At 33.9% G+C, this 25,852-nt stretch overlaps 1 protein-coding gene across 10 annotated transcripts in view; it reads left to right on the forward strand.

Annotated features, from left to right (window-relative positions):
• The window catches only part of Pan3 (poly(A) specific ribonuclease subunit PAN3), a 133,527-nt gene that overhangs the window by 90,595 nt on the left and 17,080 nt on the right, over positions 1–25,852 (forward strand). For 6 of the 10 annotated variants that reach the window (XM_063232554.1, XM_063232560.1, XM_063232558.1 and 3 more), the window contains 8 exons: positions 10,421–10,668; positions 13,189–13,293; positions 13,964–14,021; positions 20,062–20,223; positions 20,447–20,563; positions 20,656–20,757; positions 23,982–24,147; positions 25,376–25,466. In XM_063232554.1, the coding sequence (XP_063088624.1) occupies positions 10,421–10,668; positions 13,189–13,293; positions 13,964–14,021; positions 20,062–20,223; positions 20,447–20,563; positions 20,656–20,757; positions 23,982–24,147; positions 25,376–25,466 (1,049 nt within the window). The remainder of the gene's footprint in view (positions 1–10,420; positions 10,669–13,188; positions 13,294–13,963; positions 14,022–20,061; positions 20,224–20,446; positions 20,564–20,655; positions 20,758–23,981; positions 24,148–25,375; positions 25,467–25,852) is intronic. The other 4 variants (XM_063232555.1, XM_063232559.1, XM_063232556.1 and 1 more) reach the window with 3 other exon arrangements.

Consider the following 25,852-nt stretch of genomic DNA (forward strand, 5'->3'; position numbering starts at 1 on the left):
TACCCATGAGTATACTCATATATTGAGTATTGTGAATTCTGACAAATTTCTAAATGTGGGGTGGTTTTGGGAACCTCTATGAAGTTTTGTCTTTCACTGGGCAGTTCAGGCTGGCCTTGAACTCACTTTGTAGCCCTGGCTGACCTTGAACTCACAATGATTGTCCTTTCTCCACCTCTGCTTGCCAAGATTACAGGCCAGGCGTGCACCATCATGCCTGGTTTCAGTGAAGGGTCTTTGTTACTAAATTTACAGAGGAACTTTAAGGATTATGTTGTAAACATCTTAACTTACATAAGAAGCAGTGCAGGGAGGGGTCAGTGCATTAGTAAAATTACTCTTTTAACTTTTTAATATCTTACTTCAGGAATGTCTTTCCAGTAGATACTCTAGGCTGCCCTTGTTTGACAGACTGCAGCAGTTGTTAATATCTCCATGTTATCCTGAGTTTTAATTGTCATAGTAATTATACTGAAATACTTTGCTTAAGCTCAGGTTTTTCTGCTGAGAAGTAGTGACAGAGATGAGCTAAGAAAGTTAGCTTGTCTCTGAAGCACTCAAAATAGCACATGGAGGAAAAAGTGCTCTGAACTCAACTTTGGAAGTTGACTTTTTGTTCCCATATCTTGATAAATCATCAAGAAAGTCAGCTTGGCGAATGTATTAATGTCTAACATGTTTAAGACCTGTTAGAATTTAGGGATATAAACATAGTGTCTGTTTAGGCTTTCAATATGTATTATGTATGATTTTTCTCTTGGAAAAAGCCCCAAGTATTGGCTCTGTTGTTAAAAAGATAATGCTTTTTTATTTATTCTCAATTCAGGTTTGTCTGTAAACGAGATACAGTTAAAATTTTTAATGCAAACCATTCTCTAATATCAATCAGACATGATAAGTCTAATTTATTATTGCAGGTTTAGTTTGGTTGTTGAGGTTTTGTTAAAATTTTTGAATAAACCTAGGTTTATCTGGGCTATAGTAATGTGCAAGCAGTAGCATTAAATCAATCAGATTTGGGGCTGGAGATTCAGCTCAGCGGCATAAGCGCCTGCCTTCCAAGCAGGCAGTCGTGAGTTCGATCCCTGGTACCGATAAAAATGAAAAAGGCAAAAAAAAAAAAAAAAAAAAAAATCAGATTTATCTCTGTCAAGAGAATATCCTATGCTCCAGATTCTTACAGATTCCTCTCTTTTATAGTGATAGGTGTCTGCATTTAGTGATGATTGACATGTGTGCTTAATAGTACCATCATTTACTTTTCTTCTGCTTCCAGCTTTTTGTTGTACTCTGTACTTGTAGTGAGTGGCATTTGCTCTCCTGGCAGTTTGATGACCGTAACTTGATATATTTAGGCATTTTGGTGGTTGTTACCAGAAAAATGGAAAACTTCACCTCTATACCCATTTTAAAAGAATTATTTTGGTGCAGCATTGTGCCCGTGATTCATGTAGATGGGAATACAAAATGTTAAGGCATAATTCTTTCTTATAAAGAGTTGAAATACATGTGGTATTTGCAGCAAAAGGTCAAGAAAAACAAAATCATGAGAATCATTTCCAAGTTTGGATATCAAGAAAGACTTTATTTAGTAAAAATGTATTTCAGAAGAATGAACTAAAATTTTCCATGAGACCATAGGTTAGAGAGTTTGATATTGGCAAGAGCTGTTTGTGATAGTCTGGGGGAGGAAGCACTTTGCAAATGTGGGTCCTTGAAGTGGCACTGAACTTCTAGAGAAGCTGAAGGGAAACCTTACCTTTACACTGTTATCTTCCTATTGATGAACAAGGGTCTGTCTCTGTTTTCAAGTTGTCCTTAGTAAATTAACTTAAAATTTCCCATGAAATTTTATATTCTCTGTGTTCAGTATGTATTATGTATGATTTTCTCTTGGAAAAAGCCCCAAATATTGACTTTTTGTTAGATGCTGTGTAGTACTTACTGGTATTGTAATTGGTATCTTTTTTATAATTTTTATTTTTGGTGTCTTTAACAAATTTTTTCTAATCATTTCTAGTGTGTAGATAATGCCTTTAACTTTTATGTTTTTGTTCTTTGATAGCTTATTTCTAATATTTTGTGGATTATTGTATTTGTAAAATTATATTTTCTGCAAATGATGGTTTTATTTTTCCCTTGCAATATTTTTTCTGCTGCCTTGTGTGGGATAGGGCTCCTTACTGGGACGTTACATTGCTGTGGTCATAGCTCATACTTCGTCTTGTTCTTGCTTTTAAAGAGTATATTTTTAATGCTTTTCAGTTTTAGAAGACCTTCAGTCTGGAATGTTAGATGCATTTGTTTCTGAAAGGGAAGCCTTTTTGTTCTGATTGAAGAAAATATTACTTTATTCCTTGAAATGGCTTTAAGAATAACCTTTCACGAGGCATTTATTCAGTGACATGTAGTGGATTAACAAGACAAAAATGTTCACTTTTATGGAGTTCTCAGTGTTTCATTTTTTATTTTATGACTAGGTTTATTTGAATTTTTAAATTAATATAACAATAAAAAGTTTTAGCTGCTTTAATACATTGTCTTTTCAAAGGTGTCAGAAGTACATGGGCAGTATCTCTGTCAGACACTCTTTTAATAATTGTCTTAGTTAAAGTTTATGCTAATATAAGAGACCAGCGATAAGCTAATTTTAACTTGCATCTCTTTATCAGATGACTACTTGTATAAACAGATGACTACTTGTATAATTTGCCCATTTTCTGATGGTTGCCTTCCATTTTCTTAAGATGGATTATACAGACCTACCTTTTTATTAAATGTTGCAAATATCTTTTGTTTGTAGAAATTTTAAATTGAAATTTTTATTTAAAATTTCAGTCAAATTTTCATTTGTAATTCGTTTGAGAATGATAAATTCAAAGGAGATTAATTTAGATCAAAGGATCAAAGGATCTATTTTTCTAAATAACCATCTGTTTGTTCATCTTTCTTCATTCCATGGTTTAGTGATGCCTAGAGAGTTACCATATGCCTAGTGAGTAGCCCGTCTTTTCCTTGAAGTGTGAAATACCATCTCTGCGGTATTTCCGTATGACTATGAGGTCAGTTGTGTGTTCTGCTCTGTCGCATGGATCTATTCACACCACTCTCTGTCAAACATCTATATTACTTGAGTTTTGATTACTGTATAAACATCTGATTACTGTTACCATTCCATTTCTTATTTGTTTTTTTTGTTTTTTCTTTGGCTCTTCTCAGTGATTACTTTCCACAGATATAACTAATTTGGTTAATTTTGATTACTCAACCAGCATTCTATTTTTAGATTAGTTTAGGGTAGACGTGTCATCTGTATAACATAAATATATTAATTTTCCTTTGTTCAAGTTACCTTTTATTTATGTCAGAGTTTAAGTTGTCCACACAGAGCCCTCTAGTTGCTAATTAAGTTAATGCTCAAATATTTATTTATTGCTTATTAATATAAATAGATTCTTTTTGTGTGTTTAGTTTCACATTGTCCCCCAGCCCCACCCCACTCCCTTCTGTTGAGTTGGTGGAGTTTTCTTGTTCTTGGCTCCTCCTTTAATCAATATTTGAATATTTTTGTTGAGATATAATTCATACATCACAAAATTTATCCTTTAAAAGTGTTTAGTAGATTATAGTTATTCACAAAACAAAGGAACTATTACCACTAATGCCACATCATTTTCCTTAGCCTGAGGAGACACTTTGTACGATTAGCGGTCACTTCCCATAGTCTCCTTTGCCCAGTCCTTGAAAACCACAGATGATACTTTCTGATTTCATAGATTTGTCTATTCTGGAAACTTCATTTAAATAGAGTTACGTAGTATGGGACATTTTTGCTGTTTGACTTCTTTCATTTAATGTTATCCAGGTGCATCTGGGTTGTAAAATGTGTCATTACTCTCCCTTTTATAATATAGTCTAATAGTCTAATAATATAGACTAATAATAGTCTACTGTATGGGTGTATCATATTTTGTTTATCAATTGGTAGCCATTGGGATTTTTTCCTACTTCTTGCCAAGTATGCATAATGCTGCCATGAATCTTCATACTTAACTTTTTGTATGGATGTAGATCTTCATGTCTGTTGGGTGAGATGTTTAAGAATTTGCAGAACTGCTGAACAGTTTTCAAAGGAAACTGTGCCACATAATAATCTTTGCAATATTTGAGAATTTCGGTATCTCTATTCTCTCACTACTGCTTATTATCATCCTTTCTTTATAGCCATCTTACTGGATATGGAATTAGATATGTCATTGTGGTTTAAATTTTCATATCTCTGGTAACTAATATATTGAGATTCTTTTCATGTACTTATTGCCATTTATATGTCTTCTTTTGAGAAGTATTTGTTCAGGTACTTTGCTCAGTTTTTAAGGCTCTTTGTTTTTATAGAATTGTAAGAATTCTCTTTATATTAGGTCTTTATTGAATTTGTGGGTATTTTCATGCACTTTTTGTTTTTATTTTTTTGACTACTTAAAGTGCCTTTATTTTCTCCTGTAAGTTTTTTCTTTAAAAAAAAAAAGCAAGAGAAAAAAAGATTCCTTTCTTCTCGCATCCTATGTCCAGTTCATACATTCTTGTGTTGCCTTTTTTCTTTCTTGATAGCTTCCTATGAAGTATAGAAAGTTAAAAATTTTCCTTCTTAGATTATATCTTAAGCCATGGTGTAAAGGTCCTGAAGGCTTAAACCTTATGTTTAAGGTTTTTATTTCTTTCTTTTCATTTTTATGGTCTTTTGAAGTAACTTTTGTGTATTTATATGATATGAAATTGATTATATGTTACATATTTTTTGCATCTCTGACCACTTTTATATTTTGCAAATTTGATTTCCTCAATTCCTTTATTTACTGTTTCTTTTTTAGATTATACAGTGGTACTTTGGTTTATGAACTTAATCTGTTCCAATTTTGAAAAAGATGATCACATTTGTGTTTGTGTGGGAAAGATGACCATGGTCATGTTTGTAGCCCAATACAGAGTTTGCAAACAAAACCAAAATTTTATCAGTTGCTTTTGTTCGTGAACCACAATGTTCGCAAACAGAAGCATTCATGAACTGAGGTACCACTGTGTCTATTTTGTTGAGTTTTTTTTTTTTCTTTAATATTACTGCTTAAAATTTTTCCCTCCTAAAGAGCCTGGTTGTTTGTTTGGGGGCTGGGGATTTAGCTCAGTGGCATAAGCACCTGCCTTATAAGCAGGCGGTTGTGAGTTCAATCCCTGGTACCGATAAACAAAAACAAAAAAACAAAAGTTGTTTGTGATATTTGCTACTTTTCTTGTCTTTCATCATTTAGTAGTAATGTGTTATAACGTGCTATATTATTTTATTATGATGCTAATTCTCTTTGTGGGTAGGGTACATGTTGCTTTTGTGTGTGGTGTTAGGGATTGAACCTAAGGCCTGTACATGGTAGGCAAATGCTCTGCCTCTGAGTTCTACCCCTAGGGCTTTCTGGGTTTTTTTTGAAACAGGGTCTCATTAAGTTGCCCAAGATGACTTTGAATTTAAGATCATCCTGCCTTAACTTTCTGAGTGCTGAGATTACAGTCTTATGCCAACCAATGGGATTATTTGGTGGGGGAAAGTTCTTGTATGCTCTAGGTTTGTAGAAGTATTCATCTAAACCATTAGGTATTCGTTTCATCTAGGTATCCAGGAGTTTTGCCAGAAAAAGTCAAATTTTATGTTAATTTCTCATTGGTATTCATATAACTTGGAGTCTCATGAGATTTTTCTCTTCCTTATCCATGCATGGGATAGGCATGGGATTACCATTTCTCTGATTTAATTTTTCACTGACACACTTATATTTTAGGGGGTACAGTGTAACTTGACACTTACATACATTGATCAACTCAGGGTTGATCTTACATACTTACTTACATACGTGATCAACTCAGGGTAATTTAGCATTCCCATCTCCTCAAATACCCCAACCCTCCAACTTTGTCCTTTTTTCTTCTATCTCTCTTCTGCAGGTAGGTTTCCTTTTTTGTACTCTAGACTGATAAGGAGAAGTTTCTGGTCCTGCATGCACTGTAGTGCAGCCTTTGCGGAGAATATTCACTTTACATAGGCGTTTTAGTTCCATTCTCCAGGTTGTATGGGCTCGAGGCTCCATTTCAGTTGTACATGTGGTCAACAAAGACAGCTTTTAGACTGTGTTTGACTTAGATTGAGATTCTCGAGACCTACCTACACAGCATATGTCTTGGCTTCAAATTTTGCTTTAGTTTTTTGCTGTCAGTTTTTATTTCAGCTATAGATTTTTGCTATTATGCTTTCTCTTAAAGTTCCATATAATCATAATATCGTTAGAGGATGTGGAAGGGTGTCTATTTAATCTCTTATTTTCCAGGAATAGTAATATCCTAACCAGGTGTTTATATTTAGGAACAGTCTAGACTTGGCATATGTTAATTTTCTACTTATTTACTTTAATGAATTTTCCGTCTTCTTTTTTTGTTTATTGCTCTCGGGATTTCCAAAAATAGAATTGTCATCCAAAAAAACAACACTACTTTTGCCTCATAAATTAGCTTAGAAATTTTTTCTGTCTCATTTCTTCGTTTTGTTGATTACTCTTGTTACCCTCCAATGGGTATTTCTGTAGTATTCCTCAATTTTTATTTGAACTTGGTACTTTTAAGAATTTTTCAAATGTCCTAAGGCAGTTATCCATGACTTCAGTCTGTTTTCATATTCAACTAAGATGTTACACTGCAGTTACTGTATGTGATATCACCAAATGTTGTTCTAACAGTATTACAGTAAATAAAATAGCGAGGAAATTTTAACAAGTTTTTATTCTTACAGGTTTTATAATGCTGATCTTCAGCATGTTACTGTATTTGATTTAGTGTTCTGTTGATTGTTAGTTTATGTCAGGTATTGTAATATCTTCTGGTAGTCCTTCACTGAAAAGCTAGAAATTGTGAGAGTGTTAAGATGTGACAGAGATGTTAAGATATGAGAGAAATGAATTTTCTAATGAGGAACACACTATTATATTTGATACACATTGTTATTGATAGAAAATCTTCAGTTTTATTATATGAAGTGACTTCTTTAACCCTGTGGTTAGGTGTTGAGAAATATGCAATGGAAGATGTCATTTTAAACTAAGAATCTTTTACTTTGAATCAGCTTCACTTGATTTGAGCAGAATTTACTCATTTTAATTTAGCACCCTTATTTTAACTGTTTGTTTCTTCAGTATGATTCTGCTTCTTTGTGCTATTTGTAATTTAATAATTTTTTCTGTGAACACTTAGTGTTGGCTTGGTTGTAATATTGTCATCATAGTACTAAGTACAGAATTTCTTTCTTCAAGCCAGCATGTGAATATTTTACTCAGTTCTTTAACATTTTATTAAATATATCAGTGATACAAAGCTGTGCCTTCTGTAGTTAAATTTGGTGTGTTAGTAATTTTGTGGCTAATTGCATTTTTAGCTACCTATACATTTTATCCTCTTTATTGGTGGTGATGCTTACCATTGAACATATTTTGTGTTGAATAATTTTAAATCCAGTTAGCTTCTGCTCAGATGTACGAATTCAGATTTAGTCCTTAATTTTCTATTAAAATAACTTCACAAAATTAAAAATTCCTGTGAAATCTTGCATTTTAAATTTGGTTTGAATTTCCTTTTTAATCAGCCTTAGTTTATTTGTGATAAATGTGTTTTTATGTATTCAGCCTTGAAGAGAGGTTCATCTGTCTGTCTTGTCTGTCTATCCATCCATCCATCAATCCATCCATCCATCCATCAGCCTGAGGCCTGAATCCAGGAGCCATTGTATCACTGAGATAATTTGCAGACCTTTTTTAATTTGTTATTTTGAGACAGGGTCTCAGGAAGTGGCCCAGGATAGCCCTAAACTTGCAGTCCTCCTGCTTCAGGTTCACTGGTAAATGGGGTTACAAGTGTAGGCAACCATGCCCAACGAGATCCTACCTTTGCTGCTAGGTAACAGGTACACTCGCTGCCCGTGAGGCTCTGCTGTCATCACCGTGCGGTCTGCATCTTTTCCTCCTTAAGTAGTCACAGTAAATCTACTGCAATGTTACAGATCTCCTTTCTATTCTTCCTATAAGGTTTAGGAACTGAACAACTGTATACATACAGTATTGACTGAGAGCACAGTATTGACCTTGAAATCAAACAGACCAAAGTTTAGATCTTGATTTTAATTGTTTGTGATTCTGTATTTGTCTATTCAGTAATTCTTTTGATTTTTAAGTTACTTTCTTACTCTGTGGAACAAAACAGTGTACCTACCTCACAGGGTGGTTGTGAGGTTAAATAGGCTGCAGCATGGGGAGCGGCTATACTCTGCCTACCAGGGACAGTGCTCAGGAATTGTAGCTGTACTGCTGGCTGTTAGTAATGCAAAGACCATAAACTAAATTGTTCATCTTTGGTGACTTCATCAGTTTTATCTTGGAAAGGGTTAGAGACTAGTTTTAGGAGAAACTGTGTAGGTGCATTTTATATTTCAGAAGTAGAGAGAGTATTTATACTAGTCTAATTTTCCTCACAATTTTGATTAATCTGCAGTAAATGTGTACCATAAAGATAGATGAAAAGAGAGCCCCACAGCCATTAAAACGTAAATACTGGGGCTCTCTGTCTGTAACCTGACTTCTTCATAAGTAGTTTTTTTGGCTTTATTTTGTTTCTAAGAAAGGTTTTAAGTTTTTGAAGTTTCTCTTTAATATGTGGAAGACATACCTGAAAATCCTTGGCCTATTTTAATGTTAGTGTAGTAGGTTTTTTGTTATAGCAGTGGGAAGTACTGCGCTGGGAGTTTGGGGTTTGAATTTTGGCTTTGCTGTTGAATTTGTGTGTATGTTCTTGGTCAAAATAGCATAAATAGCACAACCTTCCTATGTCTAAATTCCTATCTGTGCTACAATTTTTATAATCTGACTTACCTTATCTGCGTATCTACTTTAATTGCTCAGAAAATCAGATGAAATAATTACTTTGAGGCTGTTAGGAAATCCATGGGGCTATCTGGAGGAAAGATAAGTGTTACTTCCATTTCCAGCTTATTTTTATCCATCTGCATGTTTTCTAAAAAACTAATGTTGATGTTTTGTGGATTATTAGAAATTGAAAATCAAATTCCTGTTAACCAGCCTTGTGGTGAATTTTGTCTTGGATTGTGAGGTAGAATATTATTTCAGTGGTGAAGGCCTTTAGGCATTCTCCAAGTAGCCAGAAAACAGTTTCTGGGTTAGCTTGGTTTTTCCGGAACTGTGATTGTTGTTCTAGATAGTTTTTTAAAAATCTCTGCTCAGAACTGATTATTTCCATTAAGCCTTGGGCTAACTCTATCTGATAATTAATTTGCATTTCTTTCACATTTACACATGCAGTTTGCAGTATATCAGTTTCTATTTGCATGTTTTATAAGTCACTTTATGTCTTTTACATGTGATTTTTGTCTTGTTTTCTCAGCTAGCTTAGAATCTCTACAAGGATAAAGACATTTGTTTTTGTTTTTCCACTATAGATGTATAACAAAGAGTGTTGTATTCACAATGGGCTCTTACTGGTTGTGGTTGAGTAAAACGTTCCTTCATTGAAATTTACTGGTCCCTGTAGTCCTTTTTAGAAGTCTGTCTCTGCAGGAATTTTCAGTAAACATGAAAACAGTGTATGCTTATATAAAGACAAAAGAAAAAAAATGAAAACAACGTACTGCTTGAATTTTTAAAACTATAATTAAGCTACCATCTATTTGAACTTAGTCTTAGTTTATCTTTCTTGCTTTTGCAAACAATTTTGTTAATTATATTTGAAAGAAATTTAGTCGATAATTTGAGTTTTTAATGCTGCAACAATACTGGGGAATCTGACATTTGTATTACTAATCACAATTTTAAATGTTTGTTAACTGTAAAAAAAGACGTTTTGTAAAGCCTCAGTTATGGTATTTTCCTCTCATTAAATTGATTTATTAAGCTTTTAGTGATTCTTATATTACAGTTCTAATGTAAACTTTGATATGGAGGAGACTTTTTTACAAGTTTATGTTTGTGTTCCATAACATATTCATTTGGGGGAACTGAAAAATTTAAGTATATTTACATACATCTATATAATCTTGATCATTTTTTATCTCCTTTCCCCCATGGAGGAGACTATTTTTGCAGTAAATTTGCAAATTTCATTGGAAATGACTGCATTTGAAGAACACATTTCTTGCGTTTGCTTTAATCACAACTTTCTCTTAAACAAAACAAGATAAAATTATGTCATTTATACACTTAAAATTTGCTAAATGTGATATTTCTTCCAAATGAATGTTTGCATTTTATTTTCCAGGGTCTCCCCCCCCCCCCTTTAAAATCAATTATTGCTCTACTAAGCAATTTTTTTACGTTTTCTTCAGGAATGTCACTGTCTGCTGGATCTTCCCCTCTTCACTCCCCCAAGATTACTCCGCATACTTCTCCTGCTCCAAGAAGAAGAAGCCACACTCCAAATCCAGCGAGTTACATGCTGCCTTCTAGTGCCTCTACACCTGTTAACAATCCTGTTTCTCAGACTCCGTCTTCTGGTCAGGTGATTCAGAAGGAAACTGTTGGTGGGACGACTTACTTCTATACAGACACAGCTCCAACACCTTTGACTGGAATGGTATGCCTACCTTAAAGAGGGAATTGCAGTACTCTTAGGAGAGTTCCTTCTTACTCATGAGAAGGCTTACCTCCCTCTTGGATCTTTATATTGTAATGTGAAAAAATACTTCGTTTCTAACTTAGTCTTACCTTCTCACCTCTTCGAGTTAGTATGTTTCTGCTTTGCTAATAAATGCTTTAGACAGATTTGGTTTTAATCAGAAATTAGATTATACTCATGTTCTCATTTTGTATTTTGTGGCATGTTTTACATGTACATTAGCTATTAAGCTAGCTAGAGTTGACTAATTTACAGGTATGATGTGGGCATATCTAGGAAAAAATGAAGGAAAGTAGATGTATTTTGACAGTAGTTGTTAAAAGCAAACTGATATAAACTTTTGCCTCAGATGAGGAAATAAGTTAACAACTCTATGTCTGGATATTGGAGTGACACGCGCATGATAAGGGCCTGCAGGATGGGGCACGGTAAGGAGTGAGAAGATTTCGACCCAAGGGAGCCGTGATTGTGGGCAGGGAAGGTGCACTCAAAGGGCTGAGGATGAAGAGAGAGAAAAGTCATGAAACAGTAGGAAGAGGAAGACCCGGAAAAAAGCATGAATCCAAAAAACTAAGAGAAGGAAGCACATACCCAGAAGAAAAGAATCTTGTCAGTGAATTAGTGACCTCAGGAGAGAAGGGAAAAGAACAGCAAGCAGAGAGGAAGAAGAGAAAGAGTCATGAGATGTGGAAGAAGGAAGGAATGTCATGTTTTATAAGTGCGCCTTTTTAATTTTATTATTTGACTCATATTTAAAACATTTTTTTAACTCTAGAGAAGTTAGATGAAGTCATGAGTAAGAACTCCAACTTCCATTAAAATACTGATTGTTATAGATGATAGATTTATATGAAGAATCTATTTGGAAGCTGATAAAGTAGCTTAGTGGAAACTTGCTTGCCTAGCTTGTGTGAGGCCCTGGGTTCTGTCCCTAGTATCTCTCTCTTCCCCACCAGGAAGTATGACAGAAAAGTATGTTTGAATTTTAGTAAGATTTTTATGCCCAAATCCAATGAAAATAGTTTGAGTGGGAAGAGATCAGATTACTTTTTTTTTTTTAAGAGCCTAGTTCTAGGACGGTTTTCAACGCTGCTGCATCTTGCATGTCAGGCTGTCTCCACAATATTTGTAAAATGAGACTGTCAATACCCAGCCACCTCTTGAGAAATAAATGTGAAAACATGTATAGAAGCTGTTGAAGCTCATGTAAAATAGTTTAAAAGAATTGATAGTTTTATGTGCTTTTTGGGGGAAGGGGATCAGAAATCTTTCAGAAGTTATCACAGAATGACTTGCCAAATTGCAGATCAAATAATGCTTGGTTTTTAAAGATTTTATGCATGTATTACTTTTCTCTTAGTTTCTTATATACTTATATTTTTATTATATTTCACTGTATATTTGTAGAAAGAAGGAATTTAGGTTTCACAATACTTTCTCTGCTATTTTATAGAGATTAAATACTGCATACTTTCTGTTTTTCCTCTTCACCCTTTATGCTCATGGCAAACCTGAGATAGTTAAGCCAAACTATGCTATCTGATGCAAGAAAACAAAGCAAGAAAAAGAGGTGTTATTCTCCCTGCACATACAAGTTAAAGAAAATCTTATAGTTATTGCAAAATCACTTTCCAGGTGAGATCCTGAGCAGAATAATCATGTGAGGGTAACAGAGAACAACTGAATTTATTTTTAAAAGAGAGAAAAGTTTCAGTTGCAAAAGTAAAGAAAATAAAAAGAAGAAAATAGGATGATGGAATGAGTCCATTTGGAAACAAGAAAGACAAAAAGCTGGAAACAGTTAATAACTTTATTGTGGTTTGTTTGGAAGGTGACGTTCATCCTTCTGTTCACCTAAACTGCTCGTCTAGCATAATTTGGTCCTCTTCCCTGCTTCCCTGTTTGAAATGTTTAACAGGTGTATAGATAGCATTTAGTTTAGGTGGACCACAGAAAGACTATATTAATTCTTTGGGCAGCCAGGGCAGTGTTGTTCATTATCTTACTGTTTCCAAAGATCTTTAATTTCTGCCCTCTTCCTCTCTTCCAAATGCATTTAAAAAAAATTACCTGCGAGGTCCGAGGGCACAGCTCAGCAGCAGTGTCTGCCTGGCAAGCACAAGGTCGTGACTTGGGTGCCCGATTCGGGGGTGGGGAACGACACTTGTGAACTCTGTATATATAACTTTTGTTCCAAAAAGCTACTTTTGCCTTCTTGCTGGAGCTTAAAATTTACTACATCTGAAATGCTTTCAGATTTTTTTCATTAATGATTGAAATGTAGGATTATTTTAAAATAAATTTATTTTTTAAAAATGAATTTATTTCAGAAAGTTCTAATAACAGCTATTCTGACATGATTAATTTTTTTAATGTTTAGTGTTTTAATAAAAACTTCAAATGGATCAAAATTTATTAGTATTTGCCTATGAGTAAGAAAAATTGGTAATTGAATTTCTCCATTTCCTACCTTTTTAGGTATTTCCAAACTATCACATTTACCCTCCAACTGCACCTCATGTTGCTTATATGCAACCAAAAGCAAATGCTCCTTCTTTTTTCATGGCGGACGAACTCCGACAGGTATGCCTAGCACCTTGTTCAGGGGTCCTGTACTAACACAAATAGAATTTAAAGCTTGTGGCTTATTTATAGCCATTTAAGAAAATGCAGTTTTAAGAAAATTTCACATAACTATTAGAATATAAAAAGCAGAGTATCTGTTTAAATGGATTGCCTTTTAGTACTCCAAAATCTTTGTTTATAAAGGGTTCTTTGAGGTATATATATAAATGGTTTCTAAGAAGCATTTTGATAAGTATAGATTGAGAGGACTTGATGCTGCACAGAACTGAACTTTATTTTAACAGCTGACTTTTTTTAAAGTAGGTTTTATATAGTAATTTAGTTACTACTTTTGTTTTTAAGCCTTTGTAGGGCTTTGTTATGTAGCCTAAGCTGGCCTCAAACTAGGGCAGTCCTCTTGCCTCAGCCTCCAGAATGCTGAGTTTACATGTGTGTGCCACTTATTTTGGTAAATAATTTAGTTTTGTTTATTTTTGTAACAACTAAGTATTATTTGACATGTACAGTTTCATTTAACATTAAGAGTATCAGATTATATTTTTGTTTCACAGAAGAAAGTTCCGTGTGATAATTTGGGAGTTGATTGTTTACCAGCTAATGGAATCATAGGCAATCTGGATTTCAGAAGCAGTGTTTGAATTTCAGTGTACTTGCTTCCTTTTCTTAGGAGCTGATCAACAGACATTTAATAACAATGGCTCAAATTGATCAAGCAGATATGCCAGGTAAAATACACTTCCATTCTTCTGAGTCTATTAAACTTCTTACCTAGTACTTCATGTGTTTGTGTATTATTCTGAAGCATTTCAAGTTGACCAATTGCTTAATTCAGTTTCCATTAATACTACTGAATTTTAGTTAATTTTTAAAACTTAAAATTCATGTCCACTGTGAATTTGAACATGATTTTCTCCTGAAATTTAATATGTACGTTTTCAAGCAGAGGATAAAGGTAATTATTATTTCTGAGATTGCTGTGCTCCATACAGTCTGCTCATTAACCCACTTTGCTGAAGATTAAAACTTTTAAAATTTTTTCATGAAATTCAAATGTGTTACCTAGAAAAATTCAAGAGACGAGAATTTAAAAAGAAAAAATTTCTCTGTGTTTCCATTATGGGTGTTCAAAAAAATGGAATATTAGGCATTGACAGGCTAACTGCTTATATTTCTTAGTGTATTCCTCACGAAAAACCTGTGATATCTGATCATCTCTATTCCAAATATAGAAAAGTGGAGCAGACTGTTGAGGTAGCTTGTTGGTAGTGAGGAATGGCCAGTGATTGGCCAGCTGGGTCAGGACTTGGTCCTAGCTGTTTCGGATTGCACTGTAGTATTTCTCAGAGAGTATTGCAATCTCTTTCTGTAACTGATTCTATATAAATTTAATTGAGCAAAATGCTACAAATAATACAGTAGGAATGCATTTGGCTTAGAAATAATCTTGAAACCTCAGGTTATATCAGAATTTAGAATAGTCCAATGTGTTTCAACTTGATTGCTAAAGAATAAAAAAGAGTATGTGGCTATTACTGTATGTCTTAAAATGATCTTTCTAGTTTAAATGATTGGAAAACTTATCTGCCATAACCTTGAAGTATTTGATTGAAATTTGTCTTTATTATGTAATGTTGTATTTCAGGTTCTAGTGAGGGAAAAATGTTTTAAAGCAAAAAGAAATTGAAAGCATTAAAAATGTAAAGGAAAAAGTAACCTGTTACCTAAAAATCATACAATGGTAGATTAGATATATGAAATAATAGAGTTTAGAAAATACCTGCATGCAAGAATATGTCAGTAACATTTCTATAGACCACTTCCCAATAACTTACAAAAACAGAATGAATGGTTTTTGTAATAGCCATACTGGGAATAGAAAATAAAAGATATATAAGATAGGAAAAAAGGAGGTTTATTAAGAGTTACTTAGTAAGATAAACTCTAGTGTAGGAACATAATGATTAAAGGGATTATTTTTCCAATTCACTGTGATTTCAGTTAAGTCACAGCATAACTTACCCGGAATATGATAAAATTTTTCAGAGCATAAAGGGGCAAGAATACTCAAAGCACTTTTTAGAAAGTGATTATTTTTCATATTAAATGAAAAATCTATGGTTGTATGGAAAGAAGAGTTGATCTTAATTTGTAATAACACTAAAACAGTATGGTAGTGACAGGGTTTGATCAACTGATTAATGAAACAGACCGACACTTTCTGTAATTAAGGTGACATATCACTGGGAGAAAAGCCATTGGAAACAGTGATTTTCCAGATAGGATAAAATTAGATCATTGTCTTAAAGCCACATTAAAATGTTAAAGGCATGGTGTCAGCACACCTGTAATCTTAGCACTTGGAGGTTGAAGCAGGAAGATTGTCACAAGTTTGAGGTCAGCCTGGACTACACAGTGAGTCCAGGGCTAACCTGAGTTTATGTAGTGCAACTATCTCAAAAAACCAAAAAAGCTAAAAGAATTCCCATTTCTATAATGAAACTGTAAAACTGTACCCCAAAATATAAATGAATAGATTTAAAATTTTAATAGGGAAAGATTTTCTGTTTAGGACACAAAGATTGTTTTCTCCAAAGAGAAACACTTCCAAGGACAATACTATTTTAAAGTCTGACCACTTACAGTGGTAGGGTGTAGGCCTACAGGTTCACAGATGTGCTGTGGTGGTAGTAGGAATTGGTAAACTAATGAATTGGTGATACAATTGGAAAACTCCTTAAGATGACTATATTTCCTTTTATGCAACAGTTGTGATGCTAAAATAAGGCAAAATCCCTGATTGGAAGGGGACAATATATTCATAAAACACTGCTCATAGCAACAAGAATTTGGAGCAAGCCTAATGCCCAGGCAGGAAACAATACAGAAAAATCTTAGAAATATAGTAAGTGAAAAACTGAGTTCCAAGAGCCTGTAATAACAGATGTAATCTTGTGTATTGATTTTCTTCTTGGTTTTTATTTCTAGAGTGTTTTCCTCACAGTAAATGTTTTAGTGACTGATAGTGACCTGGGTCCCCATTCATTCATGAATAATTATGTGCATATGTTAAATTGACCAGAAGACCTGTTTTTAAAATTTACCATCCTTTCATTACACAAATGGAACAGATTTGGTATAGAGGGAAAAATACCTCAACATAATAAAGGCCATATAAAATAAGATGAACAGCTAACATAATAGTGAGGAAAAGGTGAAAGTGTCTTCTCTTAAGATCTGGAGTAAGACGAGGTTGAGAATGGTGAAAAAGTAAACAGAACAACCATAACGCTTACTTTAAACATCATACTGGAAGTCCTAGCCAGGACAATCAGATAAGAAAAAAATATGAGGAATGTTGAAATTTCTAAAAATGAAGTCAGTCATTACTGTTCACACAAAGCTTATTCTGACATATCAATCCCCAGAGACTTCAGGTACTGTTAGAAACAAGAAACAAATTCAGCAAAGTGGTAAAACCAACGTGCGAGAACCAAGAACTTTTACCAGTAGTGAGGCCTCAGGAGAGCAATCTCATTTATTACCCCAAAATTAAAACCCTAGAAATACATTTAACCAAACGGGTAAAATATAATGAAAACTTCAACATCGATGAAATAAATTGAGGAGGACATAGCATGGAAAGATGTCTGTGTTCATGGATTCAAAAACTCAGCGTAGTATTGTTAAAATATCTACTCTTAGATTGACCTGTATGTAGATTTGATGCAATCTCTATAAGATGCCAGGGTAAATCCATTAGTCAGGACAAAATATTTATGACTAGACAAGAATTATTTTGTAGTGCTGTCAAATAACTGTGGTTTACAGAACTGCGGAATAGATCCCACACAATCACACACCAGAGAGGTATCCTTTAGATTTTCCCCTGAAACACAAATTGTTTTACCATCTGTAGAATTCTATGTGAGTTGCTTGGAAAATGGTCATATGAAAGATTGTGGGATTTTTAGTTGATACATATCCTTCGTATATATAACCTCTGTCATACTGGTGGGATGAGTACCACTGTTTAGCACAACACATTTCATATTCCAAGTATGGCATTTGTTTTCTTACGATCTAACCCTAACACACCTGCTTCAGCTTTGGCTGTCCTCTGCCTTCTTTCTAGTATACCTTGTACTCTCACCACCTAAGAGCTTGCCCTTCCTAAGCATGGTGTACACCTGTAGGCCTCGTTGTCCTCCTGTTAATTCTCTAATCACTGTTCACCCTTTCTGCTTGTTTTAGCCCATTGAGAACCGTCTTTATCTTTATCTTGTATAGTAGTTAAAAATGCCGTTTTCATGAGATCTTTCCCAATATCCTTGGCTTTATTCTGTATTTCCGTAGTATAATGCTTTCCAAAATGTGGTCTTTTACCAGCATCTTCATTTTCATTATAATTTGAGAACTTGTTACAATTATAAGGTCTTTGACTCCACTTTAGACCTGATGACTCAGAACTTGAGAATGGAAACCAGTAAAACTGTTTTAACAAGGCCTCTTTGTGATTCTGAAGGATTAGTGCCATAATGGATTGTATTTTTTAATGACTATTTGTCTTGTGTTATTTTATGCAAATCTGCATGCTTTCATTTTCTCTATGCTTATGGAGAGTAAGAACCCCTTTTTCACTAATATGGGTTTACCTAGTACATAGGAGGTGCTCAGTACATCTTTAAATTTCATATTATTTACTCCTCGTATTAAAATAGTGCTTCATATGAAATAGCCAGGAAACAATTTGTCCATCATTTGATTTCTTTGTGGAAATTACATGGATCAATCAAATGAAAAATTATAGGTGTATAGAAGTAAAAGTTAACTGTTATATGTGCATGTGTTTCCCTTATACTCCCTTTATTTTAGTAGAATATGCCACTTATTTAGGTTCAAAAGTGACATTGAATCAGTCTGTCTTGTGTTGAATTATGCCCAAAATGACACCTGGCGATGAAGCATATGAGACTGCAGAGTTCAGAGTCCTGGGTTCACATCCAACTCTATCTCCGAGCTATGTAATTCTTACTTATTTATAAAATGTGTAATCTTGTCTCACAGGATTGCTTGAGGACTAAGAGATAATGAACACAGAGTATTTGGCAAGGGTGGGGAGATTGTTTTGAACCTGTCCTCTGGGATTGCTTTTCTTAATGAGATTTCACCTGTACAGAGAATATAAATCTTCCTATTCAAAAATTACCATTGTTAAAGTTTTGTTACATTCCTTTCTGGTTGGTCTTCTGTGCATGTATCATATCCTGCATATTGATTTATCTTTGTTCACCTAAAATATGATTTAGTATTCTTAAGTAATTCAAGACAGTTAAACAAAATGAAGCTCTCCAACTGGAAGACAAAACCTGTTGCATTTTGGAGCATTAAAAACTGCTTGTCTTTTTGATATGTATTTACTTTAGATAGTAGAGAGCAGTAAAGAAAGGACTAATAAGTTGCTTATTTTCTCTATAGAGAGATGAACCATGGCATAGATTTTTTTTTTCATGGCATAGATTTTTGTGTACAACTTTTTGTGGTACTGACAATCAAACTCAGGACCTTGTACATTCAAGACTGCACTGTGCCAGTGAACTACATACATCGCTACCCCAACTGTAAAATACAGCCTGTCAGTTCTTTCTTTCTTTCTTTCAAGAGAAAAACATAAAGGAAATAAAATTTTAAAAAAGCAGTAAAAGGGTACAAATAATAAACAATTTCAAGGAAAAAAATACAGTAAGATATCACTAGTTAATAGGTTACATATTGTCATCTTTGAGCCTGTCAGTTCTTAAATGAAACACCGAATTAAGACCCAAGATACATAGCTTCTAAAGGCTAACAGTGTGTCTTGAGCAAATCCCTGTACATTATATATGCTAAAACATAATTTTTTGTTCTTTGAAGTATATAGAAGTCACAGTAGTAGTGGTTTTGTTTCTGCTAGGGTTTAAAACTATGGTGTTCTCCTAAAAGACTGTACAAAGACCTGTGTATAACCAGTTCCCTGTTCTTAGCATTTCCACTGCCAGTGTTTTCATTATTAAACTGCAGTGAGTACTGATTTAGTTAACCCTCTCTCTGCAGAGGAAATTTTCTTGAGTTGTGTTTACTGAACTAAAGGTTGGCTTTTAAGTTTCATTAGCAGTTGTTGCATTGGTGGGTACATGCATACACACACATGACAACACTACCTAATTCAATGTGATTTGTTTGGAATTTATGCTGTAAAAAATAAGAATTCATTAGCTGGGTGTGGTGGCTCACACCTGTAATCCCAACATTCAGGAGGCTGAGTCAGTAGGATTGGTATGAGTTTGAGACCAGCCTGTGCTACAAAGTGAGTTCAAGGCCAGCTTGGAACTGCATAATGAGACCCTGTCTCCAAAAAAAAGAGAAAGAATTCATGTCTGAGTATAATTTATACAAAATAAAATGTTTAAAGAAACTATCTTGGTTCATTCAGCATCAGAATAAAAAATGTTGAAAATCATGGTTTCTAATAATTATTTCTGAGAAACAAAAAAATGTGTATTGTGCTATAAAAGATAAGGAAATATTTTTTAGTTTATGGACTTTAGTTTTCTGGTTGTTCTATAATATCCATTTTTATTGATTGTGAAGCCATAGAATAATTTTAAGTACCAACACGATTCTAGTAAGTGTTTTGATTCATGAGTGGTTTATAGTAGATTTGCTCTTTTATTATTTTGATTCATGAATATCTGTAACTGAAAGTTGGCTTCCTATGACTTATTCTAGCAGTTCCTACAGAAGTTGACAGCTACCATAGCCTATTCCCTCTAGAACCACTGCCACCCCCCAACCGTATACAGAAATCAAGTAATTTTGGATACATTACATCTTGTTACAAAGCTGTGAGTAGCAAAGATGATCTGCCATATTGCCTTCGGAGGATACATGGTAAGGAAGATAATTTTTTAATGATTGTATTATTGAAGTTAAGATTATTCAAACTTTCTTGAATATATTGACTCATAACATACAAATTAAGATAATTTTTTTCATTTGGAAATGAGTACCTTGTAAGCAATGTACATTCACAGGATTTTCTTTACATTTCTGATAGAATACCACAGGAGGTATCATTTAAAGTTTATTGTAGAAGAAAAATGTTCTTTTTCAGGTTTTCGTCTTGTTAACACAAAGTGTATGGTGTTGGTTGATATGTGGAAAAAAATTCAGCACTCAAATATTGTAACCCTGCGTGAAGTATTTACCACTAAAGCATTCACAGAACCTTGTGAGTACACTTACAGTGTGGATTTCTTTCGCTGCTGAGCTTCCTGTTTTGGAGCCAGGCTTCAATAATGATTGGTTGTGTTTTATTTGAAGCACTTGTATTTGCATATGATTTCCATGCTGGAGGAGAAACTATGATGAGCAGACACTTTAATGACCCTAATGCTGATGCCTATTTCACAAAGAGAAAGTGGGGTAAGAAAAAGACACTTTGTTAAATGCTTTTGCTCTATGGGAAAATAGTTTTTAATTTAAATACATGTAAATTTGTCCTCATAATGATTCAGTTTAAGGCTTCTATTGCATTTTAAGTCCAATGCCTTAATCACTCAGCCATTCTGGTACCCGATTCTATTTTATTGTAGGAAGAAAAGTTTCAAAGAATTTACCGTAGTTAATCTGCAGAAAATTAGGAAATAATGTGTATACTTTCTGAGGTTTAAATGTGTTGCAAAGACTCATGTATCTGATGTTTGAAGTAAATGGAAAATGTGTTAAACTTTCTTCCTCTTAAAATAATTTTTCTTTAAAAGTATGATGCTCTCTGAATAAAGATGAATTATAAAATGCATACATTAGGGGCTGGGGATTTAACTCAGCGGCATAAGAACCTGCTTTGCAAGCAGGCCGTCATGAGTTCGATCTCCGGTACCAAAAAAAAAAAAAAAAAAAATGCGTACATTAAAAAGAATAGTATTTAGGACTTTATAGTCAAAGCACAGACATGAATCTTTGGTGCAGTTTTTGCAGTCTTGTTAGACTTTTGCTTCCTTTAGAGTTTAATTTTTATCATTTCATAATCATATTGTATCTTTAATTTATTATAAATATATCCCATTTTTATTTTCTCTAAATATAGCTTGATTCATGTCTAGACCTATGTGCCTATATTGTCATTTATGGTATTACTTCCCTAATTTTATCGTTTTAAATGTAGGACTCCATGTTATGTAGGGAATCAGTCTTCAAAATAGCAAAGAACTTTAAACATGGAGTATTTTCTTTCCTTTCTAGTATTTACTTGAATAATCATCTTACAACTAAACTTATGTGAAGTACCAAAATATTTTCATTTTATTCTAGCAAATGTTTATGTAAAGGGTAAATTATTTCAGAGAAAAGATAAAGCTAATCTGAGACCTCTGTTAATTTGTGTTTTGGGGGAGACTCATTTTCTAGTTTAGTACCAAGAAAGATACATTACAGTCTGTACTATGGTTTTAAATCTTTCAAAGATTTTCTCAAATATATATATGTATGTATCTTGTAAAAATTAAAGAAGAGGGGCAGGATTTGAAGCCCTCTTATAGAATCTTTCAGATTGTAGCTCCTTTAAGTAAAAAATAATCACAGATAAAAATGTATTATTTCTCTTTACTTGTGACTTTGCTTTCTGCATTCTGACAGTTGAAAGAAGAAAGCTGGGGTTATAGGGCTATTTCACACTGAAATCTGGTCATGTAGTGTGGTCATTATTTTCCTTTTGCCATGTCATTTGTAGGCACATGCATAATTTTGCTGAAGGGGATGTGGTATAACTTTTCCTATGGTTGAATATGGTTGCTGTTGAAGTTATTTTAGTGGTAACACCTGGGAAGCGACTGTTGGCTTTAATTTATAGCTGGGTTTTTAACCTCAGCATAGTTGACTCTGTAGCTGTGTAATTATTTCATAAATATCTAACTGTGGCCTCTACCTCCTGAATGTGAGTGCCAGGCCCTCCCCCAGTTGTGACACCGGAAAACTCTAGACATGGCCACGTCTACTTCTTCATAACATTTTTTCCATTTTAAAAACTTAATTGTTTTTTTTTTTCCTAACTGCGCTACAGAAAAAACTTAACTGTTTAATTATGATGTTGACTGATTATTTGATATAATAACACATTTTCACAGGAATTAATCCTTCTTCAAATATTTTCAGATATATAAAATATTGTTTGGATAGTTAAAAGTATTGTTTGTATTAATCCTTATTCAAATTTTTAAATTTTGTTTGAATGATTATAACTTGCTTGAACATACCAAACATGTATGGAAAGTCTCCTATTTTCTTATACCATATAATTTATTTTAGCACAAACTGAAAAATCAATTATAAGAAATGTACTAGTTTAAAAAATGGGAGTGATAAGTCACTTAGGGTTTGAAAACAAATTTTAAGTGAGTTGAAGTGAGTTAAAACAAAGTGTGGCACAAAGTAGTATATGTTCGCTATAAATTCTTTTATATTTCTTTTCCTTATTAGCACATTAGGTACTGGTTATATAATTTTATAAACCTTTTTTTTTTTTGAGCTGGGGATTGAATCCATAGCTTTGTGCGTACTGAGCCCCTGCTCTACCACTGAGCTATGTCCTAGTCCCTAAACTCTTCAGTCATCTTCAACATTGTTTTGGTATGTATCACTAGAACTACTTTTTGAATCATCTAAATTTATTTTTGCAGAATATCTTTACTTCTATCCAAATCAAGAGATAATAGTTTTAAATTTTGTATGTGCTTCCTACTAAAATTTTATACCAAGCTATAATTTTGTATTATCATTTCCATAATTATTTAACTGTTACTTTTAATAGTTAAGAAATCTTCATTAAATTTAGCATGCATCCGTTTTTTCTAATTTAAGTGTTAGCATTAACCCAGGAAATATTAGCAAAAGCACTTACAATAATTGTTAGATAAAAATGATTACTTTTCACAGTAGATTGGAATATATTTGTGTTTCAGCATTATGTATAAGTTACATTCAGTGTCTTGCATTTATGTTTATATAAGTCAGGTATCATTGCAGTGGAAGGGGTTGCATGGAATAAAGAAAAACATTCAACATAAAGTGATAATAGAGACTCCTAATTTCCTTTAGCCATAGAGTAAACCACCAAAAACCTGAACAGTAATATAGACTGGGATTGTCCACATTTTAAGTAAAGTGACAATCTACATTTACTGTTTCTAATGAAAATGTGGATTTAAAAATTTTTTTGTTAATAGTTCTCTTTTGGGCAGGGGTGGGAGGTTACCGGGGATTAAGCTCACGACTTCGCGCTTGCCAGGCAGGTGCTATGTCACTGAGCTAAATCCGCAGCCCCTGTTAACAGTTCTCTAAATAATTTTTATTGTTCAATAACTATAGTGTGTGGTCACAGAAAACAATATTACAGGGGGAGTGCTGCGGTTGCCAGTAATATAGAAGGTAGAATCTCAATCAGAGGAAACGTGGGGCTCGCCTGCTAAACTCTAATACATTAACCCTACGCTGTGCACATGTGCTTTTTCTTCTTCCTAGTATGAACATACTTAGACATACTGTGCTGTGAATTACATGGATTTTGTTGTGTTAAATTTGGGTTGGATATTTCAATCTTTTAGTTACATATTTAAATGAAGATGTCATTTCTTGATGTATTTGTTTTATAGGCCAACATGATGGACCATTACCCAGGCAGCATGCTGGACTATTGCCAGAATCCCTCATTTGGGCGTACATTGTCCAGCTGAGTTCTGCATTGCGTACCATTCACACGGCAGGTTTGGCATGTCGAGTCATGGACCCAACAAAGATCCTGATAACTGGCAAAACAAGGTATTAATGTTTTGAGTATTTTTTTTAAACTGTGAATGCAGTGGCAGCAAGTAAAATATAATGATTTGTTTTAATTGTATCTTTTCATTTCATCCAGAGAATTGCTGTGAACATTAAATTCATTCCTAAGGTTTTTTTTTTTTTCTTCAAAATGTTGAATTCTTACTTAATCGTTATTAATCAAAGGTCTTGGTAGGGTCAAAAGGCATATAGGTTATGGGAGTGTAGAAGAAGTACTCGATATAGCTTTTTATGAGGAATCAGACTGTACATGAACCCTTCAGGCTGAACTGCAGAACACTGGTTCCCAGACTCCACCCCGAGAGTTCTAGGTGTTGATCACAGTGGGCTGGGAGTCTGCGGGTCTTGGATATTCCTGGGAGGCGCACTCATTGCTGGTGGAGTCTGTATGTTGAGGACCACCAGTACACAGTGAAGCAACACAGACTTTGACTTTACCCGAGTTTGAATAATTTTGAAAATTGTTTGGGGCAGCTTAGCATAAAGAACTGAAGATCTGACTGGGTACAGTTTCTTTAATTACCAGCAACTCAGGCTAAAACAGGAGGAACGTGAGTTTGAGGCCACGTTGGACATCTTGGTAACTTGGAGAGACCTTGTCTCAAATAATAAAGAAAAGGGCAGAGGATGTAATTCAGTGGTAGAGTGCCCATGGATTTGATCCTGAATACTGACGTGTATGGGAGAGTGAAGATCTAGTACCGGGTTCCCCGGGTCCAGATCCTGGTCTGTTAGTATCTATATGACCTCGAACAAGTTACTCAGCTTTTCTGTGTTTCAGCAGTTCTATTAGGCATTATTAACTCCATTTTCCTTATTTTTGAGGTACCTGTCTCACAAACTGGTTGAGAGATTTGAATATATTAATGTAAAAGGTGCAGAAGTGCCTTATGTCTTAACAGGTGTTAGGAAACTAGATTTCTTTTGTAAATAACTAATAAACAGTTTGGAGATATAGAAAAGAAACTAACCTCTTAAAATATAAAAGTGATCAGTTACTGATTTTTAGAATCAGAAACATAATGTTTGGTTATCTCTGGGCCTTAATTTCCTTATCTCTTAAAATATTTGGTAGAGATTATATGGGATGGCATATATAAGAGTGAACATTAGAGTATTCTGAAATTGTTCTGATATTAATAAATGTCCATTACTATGTGAGAAAAATTATTCTAATTATTTTCTTTAAATTCTGTGATCCTTGAAGGTTGCGAGTAAATTGTGTTGGAATTTTCGATGTTTTAACATTTGATAACAGTCAAAATAATAATCCATTGGCAATAATGGCACAGTACCAGGTAAGTAAGAATTAATGTGGATGCTTTACTTATAATTAAAAAGATAAAATTATTTAAGGTTTATTAAGTTTAGATTTTAATTTATTCTTGGTGGCTTGTATGCAACTTTGGACATGTTTCTTAACTGCCATTAGGTGGTAGTATAAAAATCTTACAAGTTAGAATGTACAGAATTAATGGCAGTGTCAGAGACACCAGCTGTTTAAGGTAGAATGTATTTATATCAGTAGGAAATTTGTCCTTGAAGTAGATGGAAACATTCACTGGTTAACAGAGTGGATTATGTTAAACGACACTATTTTTCATTTCTTAAGCCACACCTTTTCATTTTTGCTTTTAGAACACTGAATACTCTGCTGCCAATCAAAATTTTATAAATGTGTCAC

Source organism: Cavia porcellus, unplaced genomic scaffold (genome assembly GCF_034190915.1).
Source record: "Cavia porcellus strain 051 isolate PalLab524CR breed Dunkin Hartley unplaced genomic scaffold, mCavPor4.1 scaffold_21, whole genome shotgun sequence".
Lineage (NCBI taxonomy): Eukaryota > Metazoa > Chordata > Mammalia > Rodentia > Caviidae > Cavia > Cavia porcellus.